Source organism: Furipterus horrens, unplaced genomic scaffold, assembly GCF_987537825.1.
Source record: "Furipterus horrens unplaced genomic scaffold, mFurHor1.1.pri manual_scaffold_2, whole genome shotgun sequence".
Lineage (NCBI taxonomy): Eukaryota > Metazoa > Chordata > Mammalia > Chiroptera > Furipteridae > Furipterus > Furipterus horrens.
The window spans coordinates 167,560,241-167,583,013 of NW_028327172.1; the positions used below are offsets into that span (position 1 = coordinate 167,560,241).

The 22,773-nt window shown below is 37.7% G+C and overlaps 1 protein-coding gene across 2 annotated transcripts in view; it reads left to right on the forward strand.

The window, feature by feature from the left end:
- Window positions 1-911, forward strand: part of CNOT6L (CCR4-NOT transcription complex subunit 6 like) — a 92,030-nt gene extending 91,119 nt beyond the window's left edge. For both annotated transcript variants that reach the window (XM_090266726.1, XM_090266725.1), the window contains exon 12: window positions 138-911. In XM_090266726.1, the coding sequence (XP_090122852.1) occupies window positions 138-350 (213 nt within the window). In that variant the 3' untranslated portion in view covers window positions 351-911. The remainder of the gene's footprint in view (window positions 1-137) is intronic.
- The last annotated feature ends 21,862 nt before the right edge of the window (window positions 912-22,773 follow it).

A 22,773-nucleotide genomic window follows, 5' to 3' on the forward strand; every position in this document is an offset into this window, starting at 1 on the left:
TCAAGACAACCAGAAGTACAGGTCACTCAGGTATTTGGCTTTTTGCAAATTATGGGTTGTTCTTTATATATCTTGAGTTTTTCTTTTTTTCTAAGCATATGTTTTTTCTTTTTTTCCCACCCTCCAATCTTTTTCAGGGCGTGATTGACTACATTTTCTATTCCAAGACTCATATGAACGTGCTTGGTGTCCTGGGGCCTTTAGATCCTCAATGGCTGGTTGAGAACAACATCACTGGGTGTCCACACCCACACATCCCTTCAGACCACTTCTCACTGTTAACACAACTTGAACTCCACCCTCCACTCCTGCCTCTTGTCAATGGTGTTCACTTGCCTAATCGGAGGTAGTGGAGTACAGCCCCGCAAAGACGGGGATCTGTTGCTATGGACCTGTACAGTTGTAAATCAAAGTATGTAGGAGTGAAGTATGGCTGCTTCTTCAGGTTCCTTTCATTATGTGTTTGCTATACGATTTTGTACATTTTTGTGCATATTGGTATCATTTGGCACTAGGGCTGGAACCAAAGTATTACTCTATTTCCAAGTTTTTAATTTATTACATTTTTTAAATTGGACCTTCTTCATATTATATTAGAAGTCAGCATTCATAATTGATAAATCACCAATTTGAGGCCTAACACCAGTGTTTTTGTTTTTCCAAAACAAGCATCTTCCTTTAAATGATTTCAAATGAGCCAACCATTTTTGTAAAAGACAATTTTTAAAAACTATAAGATTTTAAACTCGATGGTATGCCTTACAGGAAAAACTTTCTTGAATTTTTGTTTTCTATTATAACAAACTGATCTTTTGCTCCCAAAGTCATTTGCACATTAACAAAGCACTTAAATTTACTCGATCTGTACACAAACTATGATATAGCCTTTAGCCGTAATAAGAAAAATTCAGAAATTAAAGACGGTTGCACAATATGCTTTCAGAATCAAACAGTTAACAGCACATGACTTTTTTTGGGCAAATACTTGTTGGTTTTTTTGTTTTATTTTGTTTTTTTGAGGAGTCACTCTGAATTTTTTTCTCCAGTTCATTATAGCCTTATTGGAAATATTAATTCTAAGCCTGTCTCTCCAGTTTATTTATAGGGAAACAGCAAGTAATTTTTAGTGGCACATATCTTGCAAATAGAATATGGTATATTTAGGAGGCCCACAAAATTAGTGTCCAGTATTTTTCATTATTCCCAGCTACCCTTTTCTGTCCGGTTGTGCTGGAAAAACATACTATATGATCTATGTCATTTTTGGTGTTATAGTCAAATGTTAAAAAAATAACTACTGAATGAAGAGGTCCTGATCAAAGTTTTAGAAGAGAAAGCTATTTAAATATTCCACGTGTTTCCCAAAGTAGGTCAAGTGGTTGCTGGTTTTGGCTTTTTGAGGTGACAATAGAAAGGATTTGGGGAATAGAGAGAACAGGGAATAGTTGAAAACCTTGGATCATTTTTCCTGACTCTAGCTGCCAAATGGCCATAATATGCTTTAAATCTTTGTTTTCATTGTCTGTCAGGGTTGAATTAAGAAGCTACTGGTTTATTCAACTGTTGATGCTCTTTAGATATGTTGGAAACCTTTTTCTTTTTGGCCCACAGGGGCCAGTTGAAAATCTGTGACTCAAGAGGCAGTGATGGTAATATCGTTTTCTGGGGGGAAATTGGTTGGCTACTTGATGTTAATTATGGCACAGTAACAGGAAAAGGTTGTGTCTGTATTTTTAAGTTTTTCTTTATTCTGCTTTTTTGCTGCTATAAGAGTTTTCTGAAATTTATATTTTAAACTTTTCATGCACTTTACTGTTTCTAGTCTCAAAATGTGATATTTTTAATAAATAAGAAGTTTTCCATTATGTGAATGAAATTTTAAAAGAAAATAGCCTATATTTGTGTCTCACTAATATATAAAGTCAAATTTAAATTATTTAATTAGTTTTAAATATATACAATTTGTCTCCTCTTTCAAACCTAACATCTTACTTAGGCTGTTTTAGTAGTCTTAAACAATGCTTTTCCTTTGGTCATTTTATACTAATTTCTTCCATAGTAAATTAATCTGGCTATATAATATTTCCCTGAAGGGTAATTTTACATGGATGAGGGTGGTGGGATGATGTAATATCATATATGGGATTGCATCGGACAGTTTCTGTAAAGCCTGAACTCCCTTTTAAAAGTGCCTAGTGATGAGGCATTGTTTGTCATCTGTTATAATTGGAATGTCATTGTAGTTGAGTGAAGTTTGATGTAAATAAAATATTCTTTTAAAAATGTTAAAGTACCAGAATAAGCAAACACAAAGAGACAACCCTTAAGATGACAGATTTTCCTCAATGTGCAGGTATCCCTTCTTATATACCTCAAGCATTCAACATCTAGCCATGCAAATTGATTACCTGAAGCATAGTACTGGAAAGTAGAATAGCATGAAAAACTTAATTTTGTGGACATTACCTTTTTTTGTAATCAGCTACTGTATGTTTTATTTTAAATCTTTTGTTCTGGGTGAGTTTTCTGCTCTGGAGGTATATGCACTAACAACATTTTCCTCCTTTCATATAAGCATGTTAATTAGCAATGTGAGCAATATTTCCTACCATACTTCACTCCCAATATTTTTTGAGATGTTTGTATAAAATGAAATTTAAAGTTCACTTATGATTGTATATGAACCACAGAGGAGCCCATTTATTAATAAAAAACTTTTTTAATAGTTCAATGTAGAGGGAAAAATAAAAAAAATGGGAAACATTGTAAACAGCTTAAGTTTATTTTGTGTATGATCGAGGCACTCTGTTGCAGGAAGGTGTGTAATTGGGTTCTCTCTGCTTCCAGATGCACTCTTCCAGACCATTCATTATCCTGTGTATTTTAAATGTGGTTTTAGTAAATGTTGGCAGTAGCTCTGTTGAAGTAGGTAATGTGTTATGTTTTGGGTGGCACACATACTTGGGGCATGGCGACCCAAAGTTCATGTGCACGGTTTCCCTTTAGCCCACTGCCCAAATTTCACACACCCTTCACCCTTCGTTCCCTTTGTAAAAGGAGTGGTATCTGTTTTGAGCTGCCAATTCAGATGATCAGAAATGCTGCTCTCCTCAGTATTGTCTTGTTAAAAACCATGCCATTTGGAACTTCGGCAGTAAGAAGCCAAAAGGAAGAGGTGAATGACATATGGTATATATTCAATGAGAATAAAATATTTATGCTCATATACTTTCTAGTTCTCAGAATACATTAATAAGCTTTATGCCATGGGCTGCTGCACATTTTATCAGAAGATAAAATTTGGGCATTTTTAGATTGTGGTAATGTGTTTTTTAACTGTTAAGTAGGATTTCTGATATTTATCTAAGAACTGGAGTGTTCTTTAAATTTACTAAAACAGTGTTGTTTGAGGAAAGGAAAACTGCACTGTTTGCCATTGCAACAGTCATGCAAGTGCATGTCGTCACCCACTCTCTCAGGCATCAGTTTCCGCCTCGTAGCTTTACACCTTGTGAAGGGGAATATCGCAGCATCCTCAGGACTGACATCTGGGAAAGGCTCAGATCCACTTACTGCTCCTTGCTTGTTGACTTTGTTTTAAAATATTGTGCCTGGTGTCAACTTTTAAGCAACAGCACTGCCTAAAAGCAAGCAGAGAACAGAATCCCAGCACCATTCTATAGGCAACTTTTTAGAATTCAGATATAGTAAATCTGTTCAAGATTTATGATGTTTTATGTAAAAAAAATTTTGTACAAGGTAGCTGAATTTTTTTTCATTTCTTTGATGTAAGGCGTGTGAACGATTGTTTGAATATTACATGTTAAAGTCAGGTATGGCACAATGGGTTTTGAGACCAGCTTTCCCCTCCCATTTGCCTTGTTCCAAGCTCTTTGTTTTCAAATTACTTTTCTGATATTCATAGGCAAAGATTTAATTTTACTAATAAGCACCCTGTGTGAATGTATTAAAGAAGCCACTGTGTTTTAGTGTTTTAGTTTGCAGAAATATAAAGCTTCATTTCTAATTTGTACCTTTTCTTTGGTGTCTTAAAGTCATATTAAATCACAGAGAAGCAAGGGAGAAAGTTGAAAGATATCTAAGGCTCATATCACTTGATTCTGTCATGGGTCATATTAGAATTGAGGACGTGGCACATTAAAACTGGAACATGGGCAAACATATTGTGCTCCATTTTAAAGTTGTATCTCCTAAGTATAGTTAAATGGGTGAAAAATTGTTTGTATTTGAATTTCCAAGAAGTTTCTACAATCACTAATGCCATCTATACTTTCAAATCAAATAGCAAGACATCAAGAAAGCACAAGAAAAAATAGGTTAAATGTGTTCTTTGGTAGAACCAGAGACATATGGTTCATCATTTCTAATCCAAAGCTAGATTTTCTAGCAATAAAAATTTACTGTGTCCCAATACTTACTTGTTTCTAAGGTCTTGTATTCTGAGTTTCTGAGGGATTGTAATAGCTTTATAAAAATAAATTGATTAGTAGCTTCAGTCCCAGAAAACATCATCAGTCTCTGAAACCTTTGGCAGGCCATAAGAATAATAGTGCATAGCAAGCAAAGATTTTATGACAGTTTTCAAAGTAGCACACTCATCCATGCTTATATTTTGGCAGAAATGTGAATTTTCACATCACATTTGTAAGGTAGTCTCTTTCTCTTCCACCCACCCACCCCTTTAAAAAAAATCACCTTTCTGAATGTCTGTAGAAGATATGTTTCACCTTTTTCTTCTGAACAGGATCATGTTTGTAGAACTCTGAACGATAGGAAAATGAGAGTATTTTTTCTAAGCTAGGAACTTCAACTAAAGTTTTGAAATTGTACACAGATAAATTTTATACTATGGTTGCTTTAAATTTTTTAATAGCATCACGATCACCTAATTTGAATTCAAATATAAGTAAATTAATACATCTATAACCTGGCTTATTTACCAAAAGTTGTACTCTGTTTAAGAACAGGATACCAAGAGCATCTTTCATTTTACAGAATTATATCTAAATCTTTATTGTAGAACTGTCATCTTAAAGGTAAAAAGAAAACCCTTATACCTATACTGCAGGGTGTTCTGAAGGAGATCCACAGACACAAAGGGAAAAAACCCAAACATTTCTTTTTAAGAAGGTGGTAAGGGAGAATACATGTTTCTTGTTTTAACCAAATACCTTCTGTTAAATCACAAGTCCTACAACAAGAAATAGGGAGACACCAGGAAATGCAAGCTTTATTAACATAGTTGGTAATTTTTTTTGGCAAAAGTTTGTTTGGTTAGGCTTAGGTTATTCTTGGAACCAAAGGAAAACAAGCATGTTTGAGACTTTATTCAACAAACATGAGCCATTGAAGCAATGGAGGTTTTTAAGTAAAATAGTTTTTACTTTCAAAGCATATGAAATAAGGACATTTCTATCTATTTAAATGTTAATTTTTATGGCACATAGTATAAATTCAGCATAGTATTGAAATTAGAAGTTCTGTCATCAGAAATAAATCACATTATGAAAGGGTATGCAAATGCCAAGTGATATGACTCTTTTGGCATTGGTACATTTAGCTTTCAGAAACTTGCAGAAGGCATAGTTTTGTGCCTATTAGTAATTTTTGTTACAGCAATCTCCCTGAATTTAGATAATTTTCCTGTTTGTGTGTCTGTTACTTTTTAACTCTCAAGAATCACAGTGACCCCCTTTGAAAGTGGTACTTTCTTGCTCATTTCAGTTTTGTGTTAATTTCTGATTACTGATATATGACTGTGTTTTCTTTCAAGCTACCAGTGGTTATATATTCCACATTTGTTTAATTAGTTATGTTAACTCACACTATTGGCTCAGTGTTGATGTGTCAAATAATGGCTTTGCTCCTTACTGAACAGGCTTAGTTTCCTGCTACCTGTTTCAATCTTAATGCTGTAAGTGATACAGTAGTCTGGGTGTGTATGCAGAAACTGTACTGTCCTTTCTCTGTGCTTAACTTGCTAAAAATATATTCCCTTACCTGTGAAATTCCTGAGCGGTGCTTTGCCAACTTTGGGGGGAAGGACGGGTTTGGATGGCTGTGTTACCACACACTGGATTGGGAATTGTTCAGTGTTGTGAGTGGCAAATTTCTTAAACACCAGCAGCACTGAGAAGTGCACTGTGGGCATTCGTACAGTTGTCCAAATGCAAGCAATTTTTTATCTAGGAGAAGCTGAAGAATAGAGTTTATTGAAGTACTTGGAATATTTTGAGGAGGATGAACATTTCAACTTCGCTTTTTGTTATCTCCAGTGGGGTGGTATGAATGGAAGTTGGTTGTTCTTGTTTGTTTTGTTTTGTTTAAAGAGAGTGTGTATGTGCCTTTCTCTCTGAAAGGGCCAGGGTATTGGTCAAATTCACCATGAATTAATTTGTATCTTCTATTGTGATTTCTTTCAAACTCTTAAGACAAGTGCCAACTCATCGTCCGTGAGATGACTACTCTTCTACTCAGTTTACCAGTTGGGAAGGGTTCATTTATTTTCAGTACTTGGCATTGAATTCATTGTTTTGCATACATTTGAGTCATTCTGTAATCTATAAAGTATTTTTGTAGGTAATTTAATGGTTGGAAAGCAAAGCACATGAGTTTAAAACTGAGCAAGTTGTTTTGGTAATTTTCTCCCTGAATACATGGTAGTTTCTATTGATATTATTCCAAGACAAATCTGTTTTGCATTGTGTATTTACTTAGCTTTTGTCCTAAAGAAAAGTCTAGCACTAAATCAGTTTGTTACTGTGCTCTAATAATTGGTTTAAAATCTTAAGATTTTCTTTCTTTCTTTTTTTTTTTTAATTAGAAGATTTAATGAAGTGCCATGTAATTGTAGGTTACTAGTGTTTAATGTTTAATAGGTTGGTTCTGTAGTATTCTAATCATTTAACAGTCTGTCATCCCTGGAGAAAGTGATTCTACTCTTCTTGAACACATTCTCTCTGACAAAATCACCAGCTGATTTATTTTTCTATTTATTACAGTTAAATAGTTGATGAGTTCTGAATCTTGACCACGCTGCTCAGCTGAGATGTTTTTCACAATAGACACTGTACAAAATGTGCGTGCAAAAGGACACAATTGGGTGGTAGTATTTTTTCATTAATGTGAACATTGACTAAACAAAGCAGCCCTGCCTTTTAAATCTGTGGCAGCTCAGAAGGGAGGTGCTTAAGAACCTTAACTACTATGTCAGATGACAAAATACTTTTTTCCATTTTGGAGATTGGGTACTGCTCACACATGATGTATAGGGCTAAATATATGCTTGTTTCCTTGCACCTGTGTACTTCCCCTTCTCTCCCTCCCTTTTCTTCCCTTGTAGGCAATAAATGGCCATTTTGCAACTGCATACCTTTGTGCTGGTTTTTTACTCTCTGTGTGCAGTGTAAGTGTCTGCATTTAGGTCAGTACATTTTTTACAAAGTAAAATAGGGAGAACCAAGGTAATTCAGGCAAAAAAATTACAAATTTATGCTACCTTTTTTTCTGGTGAAAACTACATTAATACTCAAACAATACTTTGTTTAGAATTGGTTCAGAAGTTAGTTGTGTTGTGAAGACTGACTTTGGCTGAAGAAATCTTGAGTAGAAGTTCTGAGTGAGGCTTTAAGAGCCAGTGTGCAATTTGCCATATTCCCTTTCCTTGCCTTGGTAATTATAGAAACATATGTTGAGATCAAACATCTCAATCCTAGATCCTTAAGTGACTTTAATGAGCAGAGCTCCCTTACTGACCTACAGAGAATGTGTAGTGTGTGAGAAACAAGTGCTAAAATTACAATGTCTTAATACAACAATGGTTTGTTATTATGGCATAATATAGCCCATCCCGACTGTTAAGACACCCCCCAGACAGATCTGCTGAGTTACCAGTATTGAGAGGCAGACCTGCGAAGACCTAGAGTAAGTTTTTTTCAACAAACAAATATCTACTATTACAAGGTGTTTTGGGGGATTTAAGATGGACAGGCTCCCTGTCTTCCAAGAATTCACATTCCAAACTCTCTTCTATTTCTGACACAGGAGAAGATATTGAAGTGTTTTAGAGTAAAGGTATCTTAAATCTTAGAATCTTGGAAGGGGGAAGGGACGGGTACAGTAAAATAATGAGGAATTCTGAAAACGATGTGTAGGGATATCCAGTTCAATGTGATTTTAAGATAAGGTGTGATAGAGACTAGATTATTCTTGAAGAGAGTCAAACAACTAAAAACAGCTATCCAGCTCACTAAGTGCTTAGGGAGGATAATGGCAGCTTATTTTGGAACAGATTGCTAACATCGACAAATCTCTAGGCTGAAAGCTGCATGCGTATAGATTCGTTGTTTCTACCAAGGATTCGATGTGAGCCTATCATTGGCCGTGAGGACCCTTTCTTTACAGAGGCCTTTATGTTGCCCAGCCTGTAGGAAGTTCTCCAAAAGTAGAATCACTCACCTCTGAAGTGGACCTGGAAGGAACCAAATTTCAGCATACTGCCTTATAAAGAAGAGACTTTGAAGACAGGGCAATCATGACATTCACCAAGTGTCCATGCATTTCACCATGTGACTTTGGACAAAATGCATCCTCATTGGTAAAATGGATATAAGAAACTAAATCTCATGAAATGGTTCTCTCAAAAAATGGACACCAAAACAAGGACCTGAATACAGGTACAGTATTCCCACTTATCGTGGTATTAATTACGTTCTAGACCCCCCACGATAGGTGAAAATCAGCGAAGTAGGAACCTTACATTTATTTTAGTATTTTTATATATTTTAAGGCTTTATAAACCCTTCCCACACACTTATAAACTGTTCCCAGTCCCTTATTAACCTTTTCCACACTTTTATAAACACTACATATGTTCTTAAACATATTCTACACTCTTAAACTTACATAACTTTAACAACATACGTATACAGTACCACAAAGTCCTACGATATAGAGAAAAATCCTCAATAAATAAATATATTTTTTAAAATCCCATGATAAAGTGAGGTTGTGATAAGTGAGCCGCGATATAGAGAGGGACTACTGTAATTTATTTGGAGAAGTGATCTCATGAAAACAGCATAGGGAACTAAGAAGAATAAAGTTGGGAAGGAGAGAAAGTCAAGTCAAGGGTGCATTATGGAGCTGGTCACCTCTGTGGGACCCTCTGAGGAGAAGAATAAAATTTTTCATGAAGGATGGGAGAGGAGAGTGTTTATATACAGGCTCTGTCTGCCATGAGGAAACAGTTACTCCATGTGTGTTCATTCTTTTTCCCTGTCCATGTTTTTGCACCCACCAAATTCACTAAGCAGGTGCCTGCTGGTATCCCATACAATAATAGTGGAGAAATGGGGTGGTGGGTGCAGAAAACATTTGGTGCGGCTGAGGCAAAGTGCTATTAAGTTATACTGTGTGCAACTGGTTGTCAAGGCAGTGGTGAGATTAAGAAAGTGAGTTGAGAATTCATGTGACTCAGGGCAGTGGACTTCCACACAGTGTACCCTTGTGCCACTGAGATCTGTATGGACCCACTGTTAAGTCCATTTCATCATAGCCTCCTAGGTCATGACAGGCTATAACAGCAAAAATATATAGAAGGTGGTGGAGAAGTTAGCAGAAGCTACACTAACCTCCTCCCAGGACCAGTCCGGACTTACAACTTAATTGTGGAGAAATCACCTGGAAAAAGCAACTGAACGCTAGCTGGAGAGAAGTCTTACAACCACAGAGAGACAGAGAAGGCCGCTACATCACAATGTCACCAAATACAACAAGGATGCCAGCCTGTTAAACCAAGCATGCCACGATCTGGGGACAGCCAACTGACCTGGAGTCTGCAAGATCCTTCCCCATGTGGGAAGGCCACCCTCTCCTCCACACCCCCACTCTTTATTAGGGATTTCTGGACCCAAGGGTAGGTAGGATGATGACCATGTCCAGCTTGAAGCAGCTAGAGGAGCACGAGACCTTCGACCATTGTCCTTTATAAGATTATAAAGGGTCTTAAGTCTTAGAGGGGGGAATTGTTATTTTTTATTGTTATAAAAATTTAATTATTTTTTTAAAAAGAATATAGGAAAAGGTGAAGCCAAAGAACTTGTATGCATGAACCATGGACATGAACTGGGGGGCAGTGGGATTGCTGGGGGAAGGGGGGTACTAGGCAGAGGGGAGCAAAGGGGGGAAAAATTGGAACTATTGTAACAACATAATCAATAAAATATACAAAAAAAAAAAATACAGTAGTGGAACCAGGTACAGGCCACTATTGTGACTGGTTCTGAGGTTATGATTAATATTTGTCATCTTCCTTCCATTACACATTCCAAATTTTATTTAGCTTTGCACCAACACATCAGTGGGTCTATGTTGTTTCCCTAAGACAGGGTGACTCAAACCTTAACTCCAATAAAATTTTTATGCTTCTTGGGCTATGGTTACTGAAATTGCCACTCATTCCTGGGCATGAAAGGACAAACAGATGCCCAGTGAATCCCTTGGGTTCCAGATATGCTTCTTCTTGCCTCCTATTGTGTAGTTGCAACCATACCTCCTCACACCAATGCAATGAATCTGCTTGTACACCGGCATTGTGAGCACCAGTGACCCCTTCCAGTGAGGCAGCCTACATCCAATGCCTGTGCAATCAATGTGTGGGTATAAAGGATCAGTCTTAGTCCACCTCAGCGGCTGTGAAGGACCATCCAATCTTCAGAGTTCCTCAGAGTGCCTTTGTTGAGGCTGCATTGTGACCCACCTACTTCCCTGGTTCAATTCTGATTCCTTTTACAGGGTTTGATTCTGAGAGCACTCACTAATACATTTTCTGCTTACTCATCTCTGTCTAGAGTGTGCTTCCCAAGGAACACAACTTGCCACCAAATTTCAAGGAGGATAAAGCTATTTCTTCTAGTGTAGGTCCTCTATTCCTCTGTTCAGGCTGCACTGTGCTGTCGCCATAGTTATTGAGTCCTGAGTTCAAAAAGAGGAGGTATGGGTTGCTCTTCAGTAGGACAAGCGTTGTCTTTTTTTTTAAAATTGTTTATGCTATTATAGTTGTTCACGATTTTTCTCCCTTTCCCTGCTTCCACCCAATCCTACCCTCTTCCCTCCCTAAGTTGATCCTCATCTTATCTGCATCTACATGTTGCATGGGTTGTGCATAAATGTTCTTTGGTTAATCCTTTCACCAATTTTCATCCCATTCCCCACCCTCCCCTCCAGCAGCTATCAGTCTGTTTCATGTATCTAAGCTTCTGTTACTACTTTGTTCATTAGTTTATTGTGTTCATTAGATTCCACATATAAGTTAGATCTTGTGGCATTTGTCTTTCACTGACTGGCTTAATTCACTTAGCATAATATTCTCTAGGTCCGTCCATGCTGTTGCAAAAAACAAGAATTTTTTCTTTCACTGCTGCATAGTATTCCAGTGTGTAAATGTATCACAGCGTTTCTATTCACTCATCTATTGATGGGACACTTGGGCTGTTTTCCAAATCTTGGCTATTGTGAATAGCAGTGCTATAAAACATAGGGGTGCATATATGTTTTTTGTATTGGTGTTTCATAATGCTTAGAATGTATTCCCAGAACTGGAATCACTGGGTCAAAAGGGAGTTCCATTTTTAATTTTTTGAAGATACTCCACATAGTTTTCCACAGTGGCTCCACCAACAGTGCACTAGGGTTCCCTTTCCTCCACATACTTACCAGCACTTGTTTGTTGATTTATTGATGGTAGCCATTATAACAGATGTAAGGTTTTATCTCATTGAGTTTAGGTATCACAGCTCCAATATCAAATTATACTTTAAAGCCACTGTCATAAAAACAGTCTGGTACTGGCATAAGAACAGACATGTAGATCAATGGAACAGAACAAAGATCACAGAAATAAACCCGCAGCTTTATGATAAATTGCTATTTAATAAAGGTGGGAAAAGTATACAATGGAGCAAAGACAGTCTCTGCAGTAAATGGAGTTGGGAAAACTGGACTGGTATGTGCAAAAAAAAAAAAGAAAGAAAGAAAGAAAGAAACTAGATCACGAACTTACACCATACACAAAAATAAACTCAAAATGGGTAAAGGACTTAAATGTAAGTCACAAAACCATAAAAATCCTAGAAGAAAACATAGGCAGTAAAATGTCAGGTATCTCATGTAGCAATATTTTTGCTGATACATCCCCTAGGGAGGGCACTGGAAGCAAAGGAGAAAATAAACGGAACTACATCAAATTGAAAAGCTTCTGCACAGCTAAAGAAACCATTAGCAAGATGAATAGGGAACCCACTGTATGGCAGAACATTTTTGCCAATAATACATCTGATAAGGATTTAATCTCCAAAATATACAAAGAACTAATACAACTCAACACCAGGAACACAAACAACCCAATTAAGAAATGGACAAAAGCACTCTCTTTTGAGGTACCTGCTACAAGTGAGAACTTTGCAAATTATCCCAACAAAGGGAGGTTTTCTTCTTTTATCAAGGGAGAGGGCCCTGAGGGGTCAAGCTTCTCTGATTTTTCTGCCAAGTATCCTCATCCCAGGTTTTAGAGTCTCACTTTGAATTTACAGCTCTGAAGACTATGCCTGTATGAGTTGTGGCCCTGCCACTATTATGCAAATCCTGGACCTGATCTCCAGTGCTGTTTGCCCCATGGCTGCTGAAATAACGGTCATTACACGCTACCCAGGATAGTTCTGACTTTCACATCATGTTTTGAATTGTAGGTGGCTAATCTGAGGCTGTCACTTTCCTTTTTCAAGTTGTCTGAAGTCAGTTTTGAGAACCAGACAACCCACAATCCTTATAATTACCACTGCACCATACTGTTTAAGTGCTACTGCTTCCCATGTATGCCAAAGCTTTCCTTCCACCTGCACTTCAAATCCACCACGAGTAAAAGCACCCTGGGGTCATCAACTAGCAATGGGGAGACTAGAGAGTGATCCAGGTCTGGAATCCCATCTTGAGCATTTGCTTTCTTGGGCTACTTCTGGTATGGCTGGGAGTGGCTCAGCAGTTTGTACGTTATGAACCCAGTCAAAATTCCCATCTCTAAAATTCTCCACACTTCTTTGCCTATGCTGTGCTACCCAGTATGTTAGCAACTATCCTCACTGAGCACTTGAAATGATAATTAAAAATATATATCACTTGAAATGATAATTTAAACATATGTATATATGCTAGCTCATTGGAGCAAGCCCTGCACTTTTCCATCGGGGCTATGTTGAGATATAACTCTTGTTATAAGATGAGAGACAATGATGGGTGGTTAGAATGAATTCTGCAGGGAATACGCATCTTCTCAGGCAACTGCCACAAATGAAGTCATGTAAAGGCTTTTCAACAAGTAAAGGTTGGTTGCCTCAGTCGGGATGTTAAACTGACACAAGGAAAACTGCTCCTGATAGCTAGGGAGGTGCAGGAAGCTATAAAGTTTAGAGCTCGCAGCCTCATCTCTGTCCATCCAAATATCGCCATCCAAAGTCTCAATGAAATATTCCTTTCCGTCCAAGTCCTTATATTAGCATAAAACACCTAACTGGACCACACATTTAACTAATGTTACAACTTTGCAAGCTGTGTTATTAAGTCTTTGGCCTGATTCTGAGCCATGTCTACTCTATGGTTATAGAATGTAACTATGTAACTTAAGGTTTTGTGTCAGAACTTCAAGGCTTTAGGTTTATCTTTTTCTTTGTGTACACGCTTCATGGTATTACATCCATACCATGTAATAATTTTTGTTAATCATAATTGTTATCATAACGGTCAGGTGCATCTGTTTCTTGAATGAAGCCTTGTCTTCACCTTATACTGTGTGTCAAGGAACCATCGCTTATAGTTTAAGTAATTATGATGCCACTGCATGCCACTTACTAGTGTGCTCATTTCTTTCTTGTAAGAAGTCTCCGCTGCATCCTTGGTCAAATAGATAACCCAATCCCAGGGTTCCAGCTTGAGTAGCAGTTTTCTATGACCATTCCTGGTAACAAGAGCTATACCAGTAGGGCGCCATTTGGAAAAATAAAAACTACTTTGGGTATTGCAAACAAAAGAATTTAGTGAAGGGGACGGGTTGCAAAGGTAATGGAAGAACTGGGAAGTCAAATAAGAAGATAATGAGGCAATCCTGAAGTTAGGAAAAACAGCAAGAAACTGCTACCACCATTTGGGTGGGTGAAGTACAGGGAGGACAGAATGTTACCAGTGCTCAGAAGTTGAGCCATCTAGTAGGAGCTGGAGCCTCTGAGTGGCTACCTGCTGAAATCTGAGACACATAGGAATGACCATCCCATGGGAACTGGTGCTGTGGAGGAAACAGCCACTGCCAGGAATGCCTCCAACGCAGAGAAAGGGCAAAAGATCCTGGCTGCTTCTCTTCTCCACTTCCAAGTAATCCAGCAGCACTTCCCAGTTGCCAAAACTCCCCAGAAGCTGCTGGTCAGGGGGCTATGGGAGATGTAGACTCTGAGATACAGGCAGAACTAAAAAAGGATGGGAATAAATCTGAGAGTGAGTAGGCAAGTGAACAGCACAAGGAGCATATCCCTTTCTTGTAATTATAGATGCACTCGGTGCTGTGGGTAGGTTCATAGAGATGATACGATACAGACCTTGCTTCAGAAAAACTTGCAAATAAATGACTAAATTTATATGGCTTTAGTAATAACAGCATCAATGTCAGGCAAATCTTGTACAATCCTAGCATTGTTTTCTGGTAGGGATACATAATTTTTAGAAAGAAATCATCTTATGAGAGGTGTGGAATTACTTAAAGTAGCAAGCTTTTACATAAGATTCTATCTACTTTGCTTACTCTCACTACTTTTGTTTAAAACTTATCAGTTAATTGAAAAAATAAGAAAACCCAAAAACAATATACACCTTCCTGCCTATAAGCTTGGCTTTCTTTAGTAATTTGCAGCTACGTAGCCAAGATGATTTGTCTAAATTTAGTAAACCACAAATGCTGTGTGGGAATGAGGTATTAAACATATGGATAAGGAAATAGTATGGAAAATCCTGCTTTGAGATATTTATTTCTGTAGAAACTTTAATCTTCATTTCTAATATTTCCACATCTATAAAATAATCTAGGGGAGAAAAATGGGAACCCCTCCTTCTGTTTAAGAGTTTTATTCTAAGCTGCACTGCAAATTTCTTACCCAACTTTTGTTCATACCCTTAATTAGTTTTTGAATTGTACCTTCCAAAACTCAGGTAAATTTGGAAAGTTTAGAAAGTTTACATTCTATACTAATGTGTTGGGGGTGGTGGGGGAGGAATTTATGTTTGGAATATGTGACTTGTCTACCCTGTGATCAAGAAGTTAGATTCAGACATTTATACCAATGATCCATGAAACATCTTCCATTCCCCGCTCCCCCACCCCCAACCCCCCAGTGGAAGGAGGAAAGATTTGCTAGAGAGGCAGAGAACATGAGAATGTGCTACTTCTTTTAACTCTCCAGATTGGGTTTCTACTTAACACAACTGGCCAAGCAGTTGTTTCTGAAGTTCTTGCATGCTATTCATATGACCAGGTTCTCAGTTTTACATGCTAATACCTTCCATCAGAACTAAGGGGATATCTTTGGTAATCACTGTGAGCATCTGACTTTACAAGCTCACCACTTACAAACCATGCAACATTGAATACTGTATTCAATGTGAAAAGGGGCAAAATGTGACTATGTTTTCTATCCTGATGCAGGTCAGCTCATAGGCATACTTTTGGGGGGGAAAGTCATAGAGGTGTTAAGAAATGCATAGGGTAAGTTAGGGAGGTGAGAGCATGCCAAAAACTAGGCTCTTTTTGCAATTTCTTATTTTTGGAGGATGGGGCAGTTTGTTTGTTTGTTTGTTTTTGTACAGTGCTCTCCATAAATGTGTATTAAATGAATTCATTAAAAAAGACTTAGAATATGACAGCCCTTCTAATGTTTGAAAATTGTTATCATGTGGGAGAGACATTTTTAAGCCTTTCTTTAACCCTTTGTTCTTAGCTTTCCTCCCCTGAAAGACACAGAACAATAAATTAACCAAGTGTGGCAATTCATAACAATGGAAAACTTATCAAGGAATTAATCAAAACTTGTACCTCTCCTCTGTATACTTCCTTCTCAAATACTAAGCCACAATTTAGTTACTGACTGACTTTGTTACTGGCTTATACTGACCCTCTCTTTTTCTCTGATGCTACTCCGTAGGTGTGATCCTCTGACCCAATTACATTCTGAGTACCAGTGGAGTGAGTGGAAATGTCTCTTTGTCTGTCAGGGCTGAACTGTGATTCAACCACCTGCTGTCTAAATCCATATTAAAGTAGTTACTCCAAGCAAATGCCACTGTCTGTCCATGGAAATACCCAGCTGTCTGGAGGGACAAGTGTTATGTCAGGTGGGCTCTCAGTGTCTCCTGTCTTATCCTGAAAACAAACACCAGAGAGAGAAATAAGAAATTCTTTCAGGACATATGCCAAAGGTCTGAGAATGCCCTATATTACAATTTTTAAAACTAAGTGTATTTATTTGTCCATTTGCCAGAATTAGGCAATTAGCATACAAAATTTGGATCTTGCCTGTCTGAAATGGCCATGGTGAGACTGATTTTCTAATGGAATTGCGCACTCATGGGCAACCAGTTTTTCTCTAGTGACAGTGCCTCGTGTCCTTCCACAGACACATGAAGGAGAGTCTTGGTGAAAAAATGAAACAGGGAAAGTGTTCTGCTTTTCTGCTTCCCTAATCTGTGACTCTGAGAGGTGCCAAGAGGAGGGCATGGGATGACTCTGAGAAGATAGAGAAAGAAGGAATGAGAGACATGAAAGGGCTGATTTTTTATGGCAGTGGTGGTGGAGAATTGGCAGTGGAAGAAAGAGTTTCAGGAACTGGTGGAAGCAATAAAACTGGTTTGTCCCACCTGTCAGCTGTGGGTGTATACTGGTTAACGTGCTGTACTTACAGCACTGATTTGTTATTTAAATATGTAAAAGGATTTTTAAACTAATACTAGTTTTCTTTTTATGTTTTTAGGAATATATGTGCAAGCCAAAATGGTTAGATGAAAATACAACATAATTATTACTACTTTTCAATTCATTTTTATACCCTACTTTTTCCCCTTAACATTGTAACTTAAGCATTTATCTAGGTTAATAAATATACTTCAGAACCACAGAATATTACAAAGCCATTCAAATGTTTTGTTTTTGCTATCATAGGGCTGAATGTTGTATCTAATGTGTATATAAATTGCTTCTAATATTTTGCTAAATATATCGCTGAATCATAAATGGACTAACATGTTTTCTTCTTCAATATCAAAGCTTACTTGGCTGACACTTAGAATGAGTGCCGTTGTGGAGGAGCATTAAGATATTTTGTGGCTCAGACATATGGGAGCTTGGGTTTCTAATCCACCTCCACTGTTAACACCCAGGGAGCCCGGCTGAAACTCCTAGCAGATGGCGCTGCTGCTCATGACGCTGCTGACTGAGCATCCCAGGAATTTAAAGACTTGCTTAAACAGGGTTAATACAAGGCCTTTGGAAAGACAGCTGATCTGTAGCACAATTAGAGGTCAGGTTAGCCACATTTCCCCGAAAACAGAGAACACACCAGAGTTAGGATTAGTGAAAGCTATTTAGGGGAAAGGAAAAGCAGAAAGGTTCTATTTAAGGGAGCAGTTGAATGAGAAGGTAGATTGTACCAAGGTAAAATATAGTAACTGCCAAATAGGGAGGAAGAGGATGGGGAAATGAAGGAAGACACAAGGATAGAGAACAGGTCCCCCAGCCTCCACTCTTGAGATGTAGAGAGAGACCATGCCTGCCACCCATTTCTCAACTGTAAGGTTCATTGTCTTATGTTTTGCCCATATGTGGATGTAAGTTAGGAGAGCTTCAATCTTTCCAGGCTGTTAGACATTTAACATGGCTAATTCACGCTGTGAGAGGACACGGTGGAATGTTACTAAGTTGGAAGGAGATACTGTCTTAGAGTTAAAATCTCATCAAGGACAGTGGCTGACATCTATTGCTATCCAGTTCTGCAAATCTGTTGATGAGTTATTCTTCATGGAGTACTGTGATAGATGCTGTAGGGGTCTGAAATGAAGAAAAACTAGACACAGTCTCAGCTCTCAGATAGTTTACTGTGTAATGTAAGGTATAAGGATGGTGGACGGAATTAGATGCAGCTGTGACTGTAATGCAAGGCAACTGAGAACGCTGGTGCAGAGAAAGTGGTAGGAGGGTTGGAAGTGAGAGACAAAGATTAGTGAGGAGGACAGTGAATTTTTATTAAAGATGTGAGAAAATATTAACCAAGATGTTTGAGTGCATTTGCAAATGGAGTAAGTCAACCTATCTGCAACTTCGATTTCTGGCATAAAATACTGTTCCATAAATATAGTTTGACTCTTTGAGGACTCAGTTTTTATACAGCCTACAGAGTGATAAAAGAAAAGACCATGTTTTGGAGTTCAAATTTCAATCCATTTCCTAGCTGTGTGACCTTGAATAAATTACTCAGTCTCTCTGATGACTTTCTTATCTATAAAAATGGAGAATATAAGAATGGGCTTCACAAAGTTGTTGTAAGAATTCAGTAGGAAAATGTGTTAATACACTTGCTCAGTGAGGGCTAGTGCTCTGCTTGCCTTCACCTCTGTAAGGTACCTCATCCTGACTGTCTGTAGCCACTTGCTGCTCCTTGGTAACACCAGAGGGCGACATCACCCCACTCGTATATCAAAGGCTTCCAGGAACCAGAGCCTTCTTAGCAGACAGAAGTTTTCTAAATGCCTTAGTAGTGGAGGAAGCAGAAGCTCTGTGTTCCAGAACATGAAAAGGGCAGTAGGAGATGTACCATGGAGAGGCTTGGGAGCAGCTGCTATGTCCCTCTATGGACAACAGCTGTGCATAAAGATGCCATTGGAAGGCACCATTCCAGCCATCTATTTTTGCCAATTGGGTTGGGAGGATTTCTGGTACTAATATAGCAACAAAACCTTATGTTGGGCATCTAAATAACCTGCTTGATTAATACTAGAAAGCCACTGTGTTTATATGATATCTCTGAAAAGGCTGCTGGAATTTGTTTGTTAGAGAGTAAGAACTATGGTGACCATGTGTTCCAGTTAGCTTGGGACAGACTGGGCTTATGCCTGGTATGATTATTATAGTGCCCCTTTTACTCTCAAAGTGTCCAGGTATGGAGGGTGACATGGCCACCCTATTCAGAACATTAGGAGGGCTACTCACTAATAGAATGGATCTGACCTAGCAAGAGTCCTTGCGTCTGGCTTTGGAGCGAGAAAGTGACAGATATACTTGGGTTAAAATCCCTGCTTTTTCTGTGTGTCATTGACAAAATATTTAACCTTCTTAAGCCGTATTTTCCTGATGTATCGTCGTCGGCAGCCGTCCGTCTCGAGAGACGATGGTGTAGCTTCTTAAGAGTCTATCTGCACCGCCAAGAATGGTTGTGCAGTCTGACTCGGGAGTGACATGGTATCTGTCTCCTCCCATGTTGAATCGACATCTTGTGATGACGCTGGAGTGTCCTCTCCAGTGAAGCTGAAGCTACAGAGCCTGGGCAGGGTGATATGGAGGGTCTGCTGTTGCCCATGCAGCAGACCCCCCCTCTCTTCGCAGCTGAAGGGCCCAAGGGAAAGACGGAGTCAATACAGCTTGGCTTCAGGTGCGCCGCAGGAGTTGCCAGTGTTGACTACAACGTCAAACCGCCTTAGGGACTCCGGCTCCGAATTTTCTGTCGGGGTTTACTCCCTTAGCCTTTCCCCTGAAGAGGTATGCCGCAAGGCAGCGGAGGTTTTTTGGAGTCAGAGTTTTCCTTCTCTGATGTGCCCTGACTGGAAGATCGAACCAGCGACACTTAGCTCGCAGGCCAACGCTCAATCCACTGAGCCAAACCAGCCAGGGTATAGATTAGAAATAATAACAGGACATGAATAATGTGTTGTATAGTTAATCCTCCTAATAAAGGGATTATCAGAATCTCTGGCACATCGCAATATATATGATAGTAACTATCCTTGTTTTTATTTTTTAAATTTACTGTAAGATTCACACTGTCCCCTTAGCTGTATTGGTTGAAGAAGAGGTGAAGAAATTGAGGACCAAAGTAAAATGAATTGCTCAAGGTTATAAGACTGTTGTCAAGTTGCTTGATATTAGAGCCAAAAGGAGCGCCGATTTCTCAGAACACCCTGTCTGGTGCACCAAGGTGGTTGCTGTTTCTGTGGATATCACTCAAAGTTAAAGATGTGAACCCGTTTCTGTCCTTAAAGGCTTTAGCAAATCTTGACACAACATTATTCTAGAGCTTAGAGGATAATAGGTATCTTGTTATATTGATATACCTATAAAACAGTTCTATTAAAAAATACTCTATGCTTATGTACAGTAAGCTAAAATATTGTAACACAAAAAGCAGGTAAATTTTTCTTCAATGTTGAAATTTAAACTAAATTTACAATAGCATTCACAATAATGAGAGCTGTTTTATTTTTATCATAATGAACTTCTAACCCTGATTCCCCACAATGGAAGAAAACACTGAGCTATTATTGATCTTAACCTAACTGACTTGTCCTCTGAAGCATCTGAAGACTTCGATGTAAAACTGACATAGGGAAACACTTTGAGGAGTTCTTTTTCTGCCCTATGAACCAACACATTGGCAGTTCTCACTTTATTTTTGTACGTGCAGAGAACACTTAAAATTTAAAATGAGCAAAATAATTCATAATTTTGCTCCAAATGAAAAGTCATGCTTCTTCTGGGGATATGTCTCAATTCTGAGGCACACATGTTAAATCAGCTTCTTTAGAGATAATTTTTATGTAACAAATACTCTTTTTTTTTATAGAAAGAATTGCATTGTCTTTTTAAAAAAGCAATTATTTTGTTGAAGTGTAGTTCTTGTACTTCACAGAAAACTGCATAGATTATAAAAACAGAGTTTAATTTACACATTTGGATCAACAAGTAGAACACTAGCTACACCCCCTTCTCCCACCATTAAACACTCTTACTCCCCAAGAGTTATCATTATCCTGATACCTAGCACCATCATTTAATGTTCCCTACATTTGAACTTCATATAAATGGAATTATACATTAGATAATCTTTTGCTTCTGATTACTTTTCCCCAATATCATATTTGTGAAATTCATCCATGTTACATATAGCAGGAGTCTGTCTCTTTTGCTTGTTGCAAAGTATTCCTTTTTGTAAATGCCACAATTTATTTACCAATTCTACTAACTTTGTGCCATTTCTTTTCATTTTTAACTATTATGAAAATGTTGTTATAAACTCTATTGTACCTTTCTGGGTGCATATATACTTATTTTGTTGCATATATATCTAAAAGTATAATTGCTGTGTCATAGGGTATGCGTATGTTCGGTTATGATAGATACTGAAAAACAGAGGGAGGGCTCAAATAAATCAAATCAGAAGTGAAAGAAGAGAAGTGACAACTCATATCACACAGATAAAAAAGATCATAGAGCCTACTATACACACTTATCCAACAACAAATTGGACAATCTAGAATAAATGGGTAAGTTCTAAGAAACATACAATCTTCCAAAACTCAATCAGAAGGAAATTTAAAATCTGACCAGACCAATTACTAGTAACGAAATTGAATCAATAATAAAAAATCTCCCAGGAAACAAAAGTCCAGGATCAGACGGTTTCACAGGTGAATTTTACCAAACAAAGAAGATTTAATACCTATTTTTCTCAAACTCTTCCAAAAATTGAAGAGGAATAAATACTTCCAAATTGATTTTATGAAGCCAGCATTACCCTGATACCAAATCCAGACAATGACACCACAAGAAAAAAAAAAAAAACCAACAACAAGAGGTTAATATCCCAGATAGAGAGCGAAAGTCCTTAACTAAATATTAGCAAACCAATTTCAACAATGCAGTAAAAGGATCATATGCGGTGATCAATTGGGATTTACGCAGGGATGCAAGGATGGTCCAACATTTGTAAATCAATCAATTTGATATACCATATTAACAAAATAAAAGATAATATTATAATCATCTCAATAGATTTAGAAAGGCATTTGACAAAAATTTAATATCCATTTATAATTTTTTAAAATTTTCAGTAAAGTTGGTACATACCTCAAGATAATAAAAACTATACGTGACAAACCCACAGCTAACATACTCAATGATAAAAAAACTAAAAGCTTTTCCTATAAGTTCAGAAACAAAACAAAGATGCCTACTCTTGCCACTTTTATTCAACAAAGTATTGAAAGTCCTAGCTAGAACAATTAGGCAAGAGAAAGAAGTAAAAGGCATTCAAGTTGGAAAGGAATAAATAAAATTGTCACTATTTGCTGATGACATGGTTTCATATATAGAATACCCTAAGGACTACACACACACACATTAGAACTAATAAATGAATTTAGTGAAGTTTCAGGATACAAAATCAATATGCAGAAGTTGGTTACATTTCCACACACTAACAATGAACTCTCAGAAACCATCAAGAAAATAACATCATTTACAACTGCATCAAAAATGAGAAATTACCTAGGAATAAATTCCAAAAGGTGAAAGAGCTGTACACTTAAAATCATAAGACATTGAAGAAAGAATCTGAAGAAGACAGAAATAAATATAAAGATATTTCTGTGTTCACTGGTTGGAAGAATTACAATGTT